The sequence below is a fragment of the Berghia stephanieae genome, chromosome 15 (genome assembly GCF_034508935.2).
Source record: "Berghia stephanieae isolate SIO BIC M18660-M18661 chromosome 15, UCSD_Bste_1.3, whole genome shotgun sequence".
NCBI classification, from domain to species: domain Eukaryota; kingdom Metazoa; phylum Mollusca; class Gastropoda; order Nudibranchia; family Aeolidiidae; genus Berghia; species Berghia stephanieae.
Genome location: NC_088374.1, coordinates 26,384,173 through 26,399,050, shown reverse-complemented (window position 1 = coordinate 26,399,050; position 14,878 = coordinate 26,384,173). Strand labels below are relative to the sequence as shown.

General features: G+C 34.6%; 1 protein-coding gene across 1 annotated transcript in view; it reads left to right on the top strand.

Annotated features, from left to right (window-relative positions):
- LOC144960489 (intermembrane lipid transfer protein VPS13A-like) overlaps positions 1-14,878 on the top strand; it is a 215,573-nt gene that overhangs the window by 140,071 nt on the left and 60,624 nt on the right. Inside the window, exons 58-60 of the mRNA XM_078893643.1 lie at positions 2,319-2,432; positions 4,793-4,894; positions 5,633-5,734. Of these exons, the coding sequence (XP_078749769.1) occupies positions 2,319-2,432; positions 4,793-4,894; positions 5,633-5,734 (318 nt within the window). The remainder of the gene's footprint in view (positions 1-2,318; positions 2,433-4,792; positions 4,895-5,632; positions 5,735-14,878) is intronic.

Here is a 14,878-nt window from a genome sequence, read left to right as displayed (position 1 = left end):
TGTCTTGTAATTTTATTTTTCACTTTTCTCCGTACTTTCACATCATGATCAAAGATATGTCCAGTTTTGTTTGTTTGTTTTTCTATAAAGACATTAAATGTTATATTGTCTGCATCATTAGGAAACAAAAACAGATGACTAAAAATAACCTTTTTGCCTAAATCATAGATCACCACAGCCTTATGTTTTTAAATGTAGACTAATCTTGCACTGGGGGGGGTGAGAGTGACCGAGTGGTTAAGGCGAACACTGTGACCCGAAAAGTCCCGGGTTCGAGTCCCGCTTCAGGCACTTTCGTTTTTTTTTCTTCATTGGGCAAGATTATTAACCCCCAATTTACTCACTGGGAAAAACATGAGTGATTCCTGTTGACATCAGGCATCTTGTTTGATGAATTATCTATATTCCTTCGTGAAATGCCGAGGCGACGATGTCTTTCGATGTCGTGGCAGAAGAGCATGATTTTTTTTATTTAAATCTAGCACTACAGGGGCTCTCTATATCAGGATAGAGAAGAAGAGGATCTGTGTAGTGGGAGAAAATCTACTTTATCCATATTAAGAGAGTGGTCCCAATAGCTCAGTTGATAGAGCACTCGCTTCTTTGTCTTTGGGACCAAGTTTCATCCTGGTCGAAGTCGAGATCTTTTTTTTTTATGACTCCCCCCCCCCCCCCCCCTTTCTTTTTTTTTTTTTTTAAATTCAATCTCCTCTCCACCCAGCAGTGATTGGGTGACTGGGTCAGTGTTATCAGAATTATCATCTACAATGTGAACGTTTCATGTGGATTGTCATTGGTACTTTGGTAAAAAATTCAAATTGGATTGAGCTCAATGAAACCTATATCATTTTTAAGTGCTTTTCAACACGATTCTAATGATACCAAAATTTTGAAAATTAGATAAGCAGAAAAAAGTTATCTTAGTTTAAAGGCTAAAAAATGGTCTTCTATTTGCCTTTGTTATTTACTGACGGACTTTGTGACCTGAAAATTGTTGCATTTCCGGTAGTAACCACCATTTGGATTTCAAAACTGGTCTAAAATGGCCGCTAAGATTTGAGTAAGGATTTTACTGGAACGAATTTCATGGATGCGGTATACAACTTTGCCCTGAATTTAATTTTATAAAAAAGTTAAGATGTTAAATAAACGTGCCAGCATGAAATTTTGATTTACCAAGTTCTAATCTTTTAATTATCCAAAGCTAAATTATACCCTATTTTATCCATAATCAAAAGTTATACTAAATTGTCATTGATTTTAAAATAAACTACACCAAACGATAGAGTAATTTCTCCTGAAGAAAATAAGACATAAATCATTAAAATCCATCCATAAACAAAAAATCTATGGAACTTTTTCTGAGACCCATCACTCAAAAGTCCAAAAAATCGGGTTACAGCCACTAGGCCATTTATCGGCTCCCTGCTGGAGGGCCAAATGGACGTTTACCAAAGTACATTAACATTGTCATGCAGTGCATCCAATTAAAGTTTTTTTTTTTTTACATTTTAACTATATCCGAATGGTGCCAATTATTTATAATATTTATGGACGTGCTGTTGAAGTTGCCATAATTAAAGTATGGATGGCACGTGGGAAATAGTCAAATAAAGTGATTTAATATTATAGAATTAACACAGGCGTCTTGTTGTTTTCATGTTTAGATAGAACAGGATGTTGTTATTGCAAAGTGAAAGTAACTTCAAAATTGATCTCTGACAAAAGAGAGTTTCATTTGTATGCTAACAAGACAAGTTAATAAGTAGTAATTATGAGTACAGGAGATAGTGAAACAATAATCATACAAACAGTAAGATGAGGTTATATATTTTAACAGGTGCTTGTAATATTCACATTATATTTGATCACCTTGTATAGGCACATTTTTTTAAAAGCAGAATTAATTAATGCGTGTTTTGTAATTTATCTTCTTTTTTTTTTGTCCATTTAAACTTGATTTGTTCAAATGTCACTAAATCTTTTCAAAGCATTTCAACATTTTGAATTTTAAATGAATTTGGTAGAAAACCATTTAATAATTAGATTTACACAACGTTTTTCATGTATATACTTTTTTTTTCCCATTACCGAGCTGTTATAATGTATTGTTAAAATATTTTTATCTTCCAAATTTAATTCCCTTTTTAAAAAAAAAAAAATTTAATGGCTTTTTGGGTGTAAAAAAAAACCCCACATTTATATGATAATGCCTCAAGACTGTCTAGTAATTTTATGTGACTCACAATATCATCATCTATCATCATCATCATCATCAACTCACACTACTTTCACTCTTTACCTCCTCCAACAACCAGATTCCAAACTACCGCGGCACGGAATGGTCTGGCCACAAACTCATCAAACTGGACAGTCCACCTCTGTCCGTCTGGACATTTACGGCCGCCGATGGCAGCAAGAACAAAATGATGGTAGGAAGGCTGGGTGGGGTTCCTGACCTCCCATAGTGGGCAGGGAGGTACTTGTTCTGTCTTCTATCCCCCCTCTATCTGTTTTCCAATTGCTTTCTGTCTTTGTCTTGGAATGAGATTACTTAGCTTTGTCCTGACCCTGGCCGAAGTCCTTGGCTTGGAGAGAAACAGTTGAATGTATAGTTATAGTTTTGGGAGATGATATTTTCTTACTTGTAAATCATCTCTCTGTTTTGTAGTTTGTTTTTGGGGTTTTTTTTATTGTTGCTGTTTTTTTGTTTTTTTCAACATATGATTTGTAAACATTTGAGTGTATTTCTCTTAGTGGGATATTGTGCTGATATCTGGGTGAAACTTTAAGGTGATCTCAAACTGAGTACACCGATAGTGTGCTCTTGGACTCTACATCTGTTCCCTATTCAAACCAATCCCCCTTGTCTTACTTTTTCCTCAAGTCCTTTCAATTGTACATCTAGAATGTTTTTAAAATCCAATCTTCCATTTTACTGGCGCTGATACGACCTAAATGTGTTACAAGCGCTGTAAAGTCCTAAAAAAAACATGGTATGAAGGTTTCCCTGTCAAATGATTTCTTAAAATCGGCTATGTCCACATATAAGACACTTGTACTTGTAACACACTTGTCTTTGGACTGGATGGTCCAAGGTTTGAGTCTCACCTCTGAGTGGCTCATAGTCGGGTTCTTGGTAAAGGCTCTTCACTTGCATTCTCTCACTGTACTCAGGTGTATAATGAGTACCTGGCCATTAAAAACGTCTCTGAAAAAATTGTAATATTGCCGAACAGGCATCTTGTCTCGTCCTACGTGTTCAGTGTTGCCTTAACAATAGGGATCCTTTGTAAAATGGTTTTGAGCATGTTTAGTGGATATTGTGATACATAAAAGATCAAGTTTAAATCAGCTTTGTGGTCTTGTTGTATGAAACTTGAATCCAGTTGCTGAGGGTGGTGCAAAATTGCATCCTTGGAAAAGCCTCACATAAAAAATCACACAAAAATAAAACCCACAGCGATCGCTTCGATCAACGAACGACCTCAAATTGAAAACACCCCACTGTCGAGTGAAGGCTAGTGAACGCGCCTTTCAGCATTCTGGTCCAAGGTTGTGGAATTTAATACCACTAGAGATACGTTCTTCATCTTCACTAGAGGAATTCAAGCGTCGATTGAAGACATTCTTATTCCGACAGGCTTTCTTTTGATTATGTGTATAATTAGCGTTGTTCGTGTACTGTGTTAGGGCTTAATGATTAAGTTAATCTATGTTATGCGCCCAGAGCCCTCCTGATGAAGGGATGTTTGGCGCACTATAAATCTATACCATTATTATTATTATTTAATATTTATTATTATAATGTCACTGAACTTTGTTGTCGATTGAGATCCAGTTGCTGAGGGTGGTGCAAAGTTGCATCCTTGGAAAAGCCTCAGATTCTGTCACTGAACTTTGTTGTCGAATGAGATCCAGTTGCTGAGGGTGGTGCAAAGTTGCATCCTTGGAAAAGCCTCACAATCTGTCCCTGAACTTTGTTGTCGAATGAGATCCAGTTGCTGAGGATGGTGCAAAGTTACATCCTTGGAAAAGCCTCAGATAATGTCACTGAACTTTGTTGTCGATTGAGATCCAGTTGCTGAGGGTGGTGCAAAGTTGCATCCTTGGAAAAGCCTCACATTCTGTCACTGAACTTAGTTGTGGAATGAGTAGTTGATTGGTAACAGTGTTGTCTTTGTCGAAAAAAAAAATAAATCAATAATTGTTGTATAGTGCCTTCCCGGCATTGTGTCTCATCTTTCTTGTTAAGTGTTGCTCTTGGCTTGGGGCCTCATGTAAAGCACTTTGTGCTCATTGAGTATATATTGTGATAAATAATAGCTTGTTTTAGGATTATGGGTGTGATTTCGAGGATGATGATGATGATAATTTTGATGGTGGTAGTGGTTGTGACAGTTATGAAAATGTTGGTGAGGTGGCTTTGTGCTGGTGATTATGGTTATAAGCACGATGTTGAAGATGATGTTGACAATGATTATGTTGATGATGATGATGATGATGTTGATAATTAATATTATTATGTTGATGATGATGATAATGATTATTATTATGTTGATGATGATGATGTTGATAATGATTATTATTATGTTGATGATGATGATGATGATGATGATGATGATGATGATGATGATGATGATGATGATGATGATGATGATGATGATGATAAGAATGAAGTGAAGGAATTAATTTAGATTAAATTCCACTGAAATTGATTTACCCCCTCCACACACACACACATACACACACACGACACTTCTTCTTCCCCCCCCCCCCCATTCCAAACCAGGATCTAGGTGTTCACTGTAAGATCAACAAAGGCAGTCTGGACATGACCCTATACAGTCCCTACTGGATCATCAACATGGCCCAACAATTACTCTCTATCAAGGTTGGAGTTCTGTCCCGCTGATATGACTTTAAAGTGTCCCTAGCTTTGTAAAACCTCTAAAGACATAAATGAAAAGAGGCCTATTAACTTAATATTTATATGCTTTATATATATATATATATATATATATATATATTATAATATATATATATATATATATATATATATATATATATATATATATATATATATATATATATATATATATATATATATATATATATATATAATATATATATAATATATATATATATATATATATATATATATATATATATATATATATATATATATATATATATATATATATATATTATATCTATATATATATATATATATATATATATATATATATATATATATATATATAATATATATATATATATATATATATATATATTGGTGGGTTGTTTTGTTTGTTTTTGTTTTTATTTTTTAATTACCTCTTCTTCTGATAGTTCCATTGTTTGATTGATTAATTAATTCATTCATTCATTCATCCATCCATATCATCCCTTTGTTTATTCATTCATCCATCCATCCTTCCATCCATCCATCCATCAATTCTTTCCCTCATTATACTTATTCATTGCATTCCTTTACCAACAGGAGGATGAGAAAGAACCATCCATCCATCCATCCATCCATCCATCCATCTATCCATCTATCCATCCATCCATTCATTCATTCACTCATTCATTCACTCATTACTTACTTATTCATTTCATTCTTCTACAGGAGGATGACAAAGACGAACCTTTCATCCAGAAGGCCAACTCCGAGGACATCATGATGTTTTTCTTCAAAGACAAACCTCTCTTTGGATCAAACAAGAAGAAGGTGAGAACAGCAACACATATAACAAAAAAAAACTATTATAATAATGATTGACTATGTTTTATTTTTAAAAATTATTAAAAAAAAAAAAAAAATTTAAACATTTTTTTTTAGATTGCTACATTCACATAATGTGTGACTTCTTTTCATTGATAAAATATATTTTGTTATATATTTGATTCACAAATTGATCTCATACAAAATAGCTCATATCGTTAATGAACGGAAGAGGCGATGATATATTCTATGACCTATCACAGCACTCTGGTATTTTGTCAGCAAGATCTCGGTGAAGAAATTTGAGGTTTTAAATTCAAGATGACCAGAAAATAGAAAAATTGGAAAAGGTTTTTGTAAATTAAGAAATGACAACTCCAATCTCCTCAATGAAGGTGTTTGTTTTAATTTTAACACCAAATTTTTATAATTTTAGCTGAAAATGAAATGTTTAGCAGCGAGTACACTCTGATATAATACCATTTTGAGGTGAAAGGTCACGTATAAATCATTTGTTATGACAGGAATGACTTCGGGAAATGTCACAATATGTTTCTTTTTTTTTACCTCTTTTCTATAAATTACAGGCGATTTTTCTAAAAAAGAAGGAAGTCTTGGAAAAGAGAGTCGAGAATTAGTGAATGATTTTAGAGTTTTAACTCACTCAAATTCAAACAATGACTATTTGTGACCCACCGTATCAAAGCGGTATTATGTCGGGATTAACTCGGTAAGGTAAATTGAATTCGTAGCCACAAATATCCAACTTGGGTTTAATTTCTCTACGTTCTGGTGGAGTATAAAGACTATTTCTTGCTTTGCAAAATCTTCTAATGTCCAATTTCTCATCAATCTGTCTCTAAATTCACTTTTTGGGGTCTGAATCATCCCGACATAATACCGTTTTGAGACGGAGGGTCACATTTTGACCTTTGACTGTGGTTACTTTTACCCCATCGTATTTACATATTTTTTTTTTTAATGAGACCAATTACATGCATATTATTCAAGCTGCTGTTTTTAAATGTGCAACACAATGTGACTGGGTGGGGTTCCTGACCTCCCATAGTGGGCAGGGAGGTACTTACTGTGTCTTCTATCCCCCTATATCTGTTTTCCAACATGCTTTCTGTCTTTGTGATATTACTTGGTTTTGTCCTGGCCCTGGCCGGAGTCCTGACTGGGAGGGAAACAGTCAACTGCATAGTTATTGTTTTTGGAGATGATATTTTTTTCCTTATAAATCATCTATCTGTTATGTATTATTATATTTGTTATTTTGAATGTATAATGTAAGCATTTGAGTGTATTCCTCTTTGTTGGATTTTGTGCTTGTGTCCGGATGAGACTTATAGGTGATCTCAAACTAAGTACATTGATGGTATGCTCTTGGAATCTCCATCTGATCCCTATTTGTTACCAGTTCCCCTTTGTCTTACTTTCTCTTGGGTGCTTTAATTGTAATTCTAGAACTTTTTACTATCCCATTTTCTTCCTATTTACTGGCGCTGATATGACCTTAATGTGTTGCAAGCGCCAAAACAAAAAACAAACACAATGTGAGCTAAAATCAAACCTGGTATATATATATATCTGTATATGTATATATAAGACACAGATAATAAAATAACCAATCTACAGTTGATAAACAAAACTGGCTCCAAGCGTCTGCGGTGTCGTAGCTGTGTGAGGCAGACGCTAAGGCGAGTGGGATGGGAAGGATTTGTAAGGCGGATTCCAATTGGCTGATGAGTAGTAGTGGCTGTGACATATCATATTATAACGCGTGTGATTTGCTTCGATTAGCACAGGGGCACACATAGATAGAGCTGTTTTCTTATATTGTCATTGTTACTATTATTATTATTATTATTATCTTTATTATTATTATTATTATTATTATTATTATTATTATTATTATTATTATTATTATTATTATTATTATTATTATTATTATTATTGTTATTGTTATTATTATTATTGTTATTGTTATTGTTATTTTCGTTGAGGTAGTTTTGGCGTACTTAAGAAATCGTTAAAAGTATTGGACAAAAATTGAATTGAGCTATTCTCTATTCTCTGTTTAATACTAGTAACCTTGTCTCACTTTGACTTGCCTTCTTTTAAGAGACTTTGACTTTCCTTCTTTTAAGAGACTTTGACTTGCCTTCTTTTTAGAGACTTTGACTTGCCTTCTTTTAAGAGACTTTGACTTGCCTTCTTTTAAAAGACTTTGACTTGCCTTCTTTTAAGAGACTTTGACTTGCCTTCTTTTAAGAGACTTTGACTTGCCTTCTTTTAAGAGACTTTGACTTGCCTTTTTTTAAGAGACTTTGACTTGCCTTCTTTTAAGAGACTTTGACTTGCCTTCTTTTAAGAGACTTTGACTTGCCTTTTTTTAAGAGACTTTGACTTGCCTTCTTTAAAGAGACTTTGACTTGCCTTCTTTTAAGAGACTTTGACTTGCCTTCTTTTAAGAGACTTTGACTTGCCTTCTTTTAAGAGACTTTGACTTGCCTTCTTTTAAGAGACTTTGACTTGCCTTCTTTTAAGAGACTTTGACTTGCCTTCTTTTAAGAGACTTTGACTTGCCTTCTTTTAAGAGACTTTGACTTGCCTTCTTTTAAGAGACTTTGACTTGCCTTTTTTTAAGAGACTTTGACTTGCCTTCTTTTAAGAGACTTTGACTTGCCTTCTTTTAAGAGACTTTGACTTGCCTTCTTTTAAGAGACTTTGACTTGCCTTCTTTTAAGAGACTTTGACTTGCCTTCTTTTAAGAGACTTTGACTTGCCTTCTTTTAAGAGACTTTGACTTGCCTTCTTTTAAGAGACTTTGACTTGCCTTCTTTTAAGAGACTTTGACTTGCCTTCTTTTAAGAGACTTTGACTTGCCTTCTTTTAAGAGACTTTGACTTGCCTTCTTTTAAGAGACTTTGACTTGCCTTCTTTTAAGAGACTTTGACTTGCCTTCTTTTAAGAGACTTTGACTTGCCTTCTTTTAAGAGACTTTGACTTGCCTTCTTTTAAGAGACTTTGACTTGCCTTCTTTTAAGAGATGACTTTGACTTGCCTTCTTTTAAGAGACTTTGGCTTGCCTTCTTTTAAGAGACTTTGACTTGCCTTCTTTTAAGAGACTTTGACTTGCCTTCTTTTAAGAGACTTTGACTTGCCTTCTTTTAAGAGTCTTTGACTTGCCTTCTTTTAAGAGACTTTGACTTGCCTTCTTTTAAGAGGCTTTGACTTGCCTTCTTTTAAGAGACTTTGACTTGCCTTCTGTTAAGAGACTTTGACTTGCCTTCTTTTAAGAGACTTTGACTTGCCTTCTTTTAAGAGACTTTGACTTGCCTTCTTTTAAGAGACTTTGACTTGCCTTCTTTTAAGAGACTTTGACTTGCCTTCTTTTAAGAGACTTTGACTTGCCTTCTTTTAAGAGACTTTGACTTGCCTTCTTTTAAGAGACTTTGACTTGCCTTCTTTTAAGAGACTTTGACTTGCCTTCTTTTAAGAGACTTTGACTTGCCTTCTTTTAAGAGACTTTGACTTACCTTCTTTTAAGAGACTTTGACTTGCCTTTTTTTAAGAAACTTTGACTTGCCTTCTTTTAAGAGACTTTGACTTGCCTTCTTTTAAGAGACTTTGACTTGCCTTCTTTTAAGAGACTTTGACTTGCTTCTTTTAAGAGCATCTATAATCTTTTGATCATCTCCTTGCCATGCTTGTTACTGGTAACTTAGAATTTTTATTTAAACGAAATGAAATGTAATACACTCAGTCAATTTGTAGAGCTCTCGCTTTGATGCTTCACACGCAAAGGGACCGAGATCAATCCTGGGTGAAGGCTGATTTTTTTCTCTGTCCACCCAGCAGTGGTTGGGTTGCTGGGTCTATTAGATCTAGTAACAATCTCTCTATAAGTCTGATTTGTTCTCTTTCTGTAAAAATTTATGTTAAAAATGAAATTGTAGGTGATGGCAAATTTTCCTGTGACATTGTATCTGATTCCAAATTTTCCTGTGACATTGTATCTGATTCCAAATTTCCCTGTGAAATTGTATCTGATTCCAAAGTTTCTTGTGACATTGTATCTGATTCCAAAGTTTCCTGTGACATTGTATCTGATTCCAAAGTATCCTGTGACATTGTATCTGATTCCAAAGTTTCCTGTGACATTGTATCTGATTCCGAAGTTTCCTGTGACATTGTATCTGATTCCAAAGTATCCTGTGACATTGTATCTGATTCCAAAGTTTCCTGTGACATTGTATCTGATTCCGAAGTTTCCTGTGACATTGTATCTGATTCCAAAGTATCCTGTGACATTGTATCTGATTCCAAAGTTTCCTGTGACATTGTATCTGATTCCGAAGTTTCCTGTGACATTGTATCTGATTCCAAAGTATCCTGTGACATTGTATCTGATTCCAAAGTTTCCTGTGACATTGTATCTGATTCCAAAGTTTCCTGTGACATTGTATCTGATTCCAAAGTATCCTGTGACATTGTATCTGATTCCAAAGTTTCCTGTGACATTGTATCTGATTCCAAAGTTTCCTGTGACATTGTATCTGATTCCAAAGTTTCCTGTGACATTGTATCTGATTCTGAAGTTTCCTGTGACATTGTATCTGATTCCAAAGTATCCTGTGACATTGTATCTGATTCCAAAGTTTCCTGTGACATTGTATCTGATTCCAAAGTTTCCTGTGACATTGTATCTGATTCCAAAGTTTCCTGTGACATTGTATCTGATTCCGAAGTTTCCTGTGACATTGTATCTGATTCTGAAGTTTCCTGTGAAATTTTATCTGATTCCAAAGGTTTCCTATGAAATTGGCCTTGGGGAGTCCCGACCCTGTTCTTATAGCGCCAAAAAACCACAGGCTGCTGCTCTACCAGGATCTATTGGTAGTATGGCTCCGAAGGACTGCTTTTGCTTGAGAAGGATTTCCTCCCAAAAAGTTCCTTGTCATACATTTTATTTCTATTTTAGTATCTTGTTAAATTCATTTTTGTTCAATAGCTTTTTACGATCAAAGCTTTTCAGCCAGCCTAGCTAGTACTTTTTTTTTTTTTTTTTTTGGGTACAAAAACATAGATACACGTTTTTGTTAAGATAATCAAACCTCATCACAGGTCACCATCCCCCCCAAGAGTTGATTCTGTCATTTATCTAACATAACCTGGAAAAACCCCACGTCTTAAAAATGTTGGCCCCAAAAAACTCGTCCTTCAAATATTGATTGATTAAAATGATTCTCATTTTGGAGAAAAAAAAAAAAAAAAATTTCAAACCTGGGACTTTATGAGTTTTTGTCAAGATGAGGAACATTTGAATTGATCGATATTTGAAGGAGGACTTTTCTGGTCAAAATTTCAGATAATTGTGTTTTTTCAGAGTTTGTCAGTTATAGATAATAAGTCTGGAGAAATATTTTTCTTTATTATTATTGTGGACAAAACGAGGCTGGGACATGAAGGCAATTTATATCTGATTTGAAGTTCAGAGATTTTGAAAATAAATATTTTGACCCATGACTTTGGTTGTTTTGATAATTTTGACATTAAAATTATATTTAATGTCAAAATAATCAAAATCACTAAATTCATGCTATTTTCAGTTTTAAAATATCTCAAGGTTAATGTAAATTGAAACCAAATTTGTTTATTTTCACATTTCATAGTTTAAACTTTTTTTAATTTAACAAATTTCCATTTTTTGGATGAATAAATTATATATTACTATTATTATTATTCATTTTTTTCTTTTGATTGTTAACTTTTGACAGTCGTGTTAAAATATATCAATGTTTTTGAATGTCAACAATTTCAAAATTAATTTTTTATATTTTATATTGTTTCATTTTAAAACATTTTTTTAAAATGACAGCAACTGAAAAACGAGTGACTAAATTAAATGGGAAAGACATCATTTTACTCCAGAACAACGAATGAAAATGTTACGTTAGATGAGTTTAGTTAAGTGACAGAATCAATGATTGGATAATTTTTTTTTTCTATCTAATTGTTTCATCATTCCATTTTTAGACGTTTAGGCTTCAGTAATCCATTTTGATAAACAACACATTTGACTCGTGTCCTCCTGCACAGCTGACATAACTCATGACTAAATCACAATCACAGCTCAAAACTAATCATTGAATCAACGACGTCTGTCAGGTTGTAGAAAGGTCATAGGTTAACAATGGCTGTGTATTGGCATTTTAGCTCTCGGCTGAACAGAAGTCTGAGAAATATTTACCTAATTGTGAAATTGTGACCATGATTTTGAAATGGTGTTCCTCTTTATCGATAAACACACAATGAATGAAACAGAAAAGTGAGTGGAGCAGGCACTTATGTTGGTAACAACAAGAGATGAAGTGAATTGAAAAGTGCCAGAAGACAATAGAGAATAAAAAATTTTCAGTGGTTGATGGGGTTTGAACCCGCGACCTTATTGGTACGACAACTCCGCCTGGCCGGTGAGAGCGCGACTCTACCGTATGAGCTATCCACGAACACTAGCTCATACGGTAGAGTCGCGCTCTCACCGGCCAGGCGGAGTTGTCGTACCAATAAGGTCGCGGGTTCAAACCCCATCAACCGCCGAAAATTATTTTTTTATTCTCTATTGTCTTCTGGCACTTTTTTATTCACTTCATCTCTTAATGAATGAAACACTAAGGACGAATGAGATATGTGTGTGAATGGCGTGGTTAAGGTGAATAAACTACACCATTCACACCTCTCTCATTCGTCCTTACTGTTTCATTCATCGTGTTTTGTTGATAAAGGGGAAACCCAATACGTCCACAGTACCTGTCTTCGTTTAATAAATTGGAGCTTACATTTCAATACTTATCGTTATTTTTTCCTACAAGCAGCAGCATTTTAATTTTCCAATGTATAATGTCCTAGAGAGTTTAGGTTTGCGATATTTTGGCTTGTTTTGATAAAGATACAACTAGAACATTTCAAGCTTGTCATAGTATACAGAACAGACTCTATGACTAACATAGGCTTTGGACACTCAACAAAACATAACTTTTTTTTTTTTACACTACCTTACAAATCCCAAGAAACCTGAAAATTTATATATATATATATATATATATATATGTGTGTGTGTGTGTGTGTCGTTTCGGGAGGTGATTTAGGTGGGTCTGATTTTAAAGCAAAGCAGAGAGCATGCGTCTGCCTTTGACTGCTCAACGAACTGTTAACGCTTGTCAACGACATCCAGTTGTAACCTTCATTACCTTATAGCCAGACACTGCGACTTGTCATGTATAGTTCATACCTGCCAACCCTTCCGCTTTTGGTGGAATCATTCCTATTGTCATTTTTCCTTTTTGTACTATTCAGCCATTGTCACTAATATTCCCGATTTATAAAAATGATGATAATGGTAAGATTTAAAAAGAAGAGCAAAGAGGGGAGGGGGGGGGGGGGGGGGGGATGAAAGAGGTGAAATTCCTATTTTTTGTCTCAAATTCCTATTTTCAGGCGTTCTGATTCCACTTTTGGAATGTGAAGGGTTGGCACGTCTGATAGTTTAGTGCCCCCACCTAGTGAGTTGTCATCTGTCATGCTCAAGTAATAAATGATTCCATTGGTCGAATTATTTAAAACAACTCACGATTTGTTTTCTTTTGTGGTTGTGGGCTTTCTTTTGACGTGGTTTTTTTTTTTGGTTCAGTGTTAGGCTTTGATCTTACAAAGGCTATGGTTGACTTTAACTGTGTAATCGTGAGAAAGGTGATTTTGAGAAAGCATTTTAAGAACCCGTGCAGCTTTTGAAATAACACTTAAGGTTTGTGTTTTGATCACATGACTATTCCATCCAAATTTTGGTTAGTCTTTGTTGAACACAAGAGTAGCAGAGATGCCAACCAGTACGGGTTTCCTGTATTCTGTACGGTTTTTCTTCCGAAATAAGGGCATACGGTTATATCATGAAAAATACAGGATTTGGTTGAAGTGAAAAATCCACGAAATTACGATCACAACACGAAAAGTATTTTCATGCAGAAGAACTTATTTTCTTTGTGTCTTTCTGTCATTTCTTGAGATAATTTGCCTTGTTATTGTTCTCGTAGATATCGATTTCTGCACGGCGCAGTGAATACAGGTTTTTGTCCTAAAATACAGGTTTTTGGTCTTGAAAATATGGGTTTTCAAAAGGCTAGGTTGGCATCTCTGGAGTAGGGGAAGGATTGGGCTTTTTGTATAAGTTTTTTTTAAAAAATAAATTACGGCACATGATGCTTGTAGGGTTAGAGTCCCGACAGCTGTCATTATATTTTTAGCTGAAACTGTAGAATGAAATAACTTCTGCATACATAGCAGTGTGGAATTGGTGGACAGATCATACATAGTGACTACAGTGGTGTTGCAAAGGATAAGGTGGACATCGTATTCATGAGTAGTGTAATACCATTTTGACCTGAAAACTCTCATTTTGATTCTTGTTTCGCATTCTCCCTTTTGAATACGATGTTTACCTATTGCCAACCCCACAACTCTACAAATCGTTAATACTGGTAGGTGGCCACCAACCATTGGCCATTCGGTTAGCCCAGAACAAGAAGTATCGTACCTATGTTTTATACTCCCCAAGAGAGCACATAGAACGAAATGTTTTAATATGATATGTGTTAACATTCTAGTACCATTGTTAATTAATGATCTCTCTCTTTTTCTCTCTCTCTCTCTCTCTCTCTCTCTCTCTCTCTCTCTCTCTCTCTCTCTCTCCCTCTCTCTACTCTTTCTCTCTCTCCCTCTCTCTACTCTATCTCTTTCTGTCATCTCTTCATCGCAGTCCTTCTCTAACATGACCTATAATTTCGTCTGTCTTTTCAGTTTTGTTTTTTTTTTGTCTACCTGATCCAAATCAATTTCTTTTTTTTTTTTCTCTTCTCCTTCCTCCTTGTGTTGAACAGGTACATACTACCATTTCCCATACATCAAATTCTTGATTTAACTTTTTTATTATTATTGTTTGTCCCCCGTCTATGTCCCTATTTTGTGTTTGTTTGGTGTCTGGTGTTTTGTTTTGTTTTGTTTTGTGTTTGTTTGTTTGTTTGATTTTTACTTTTTTTCGTTTTTGTTTTTGTTTTTTTTCCCCACCATATTTGGTCCTTTGTTTTG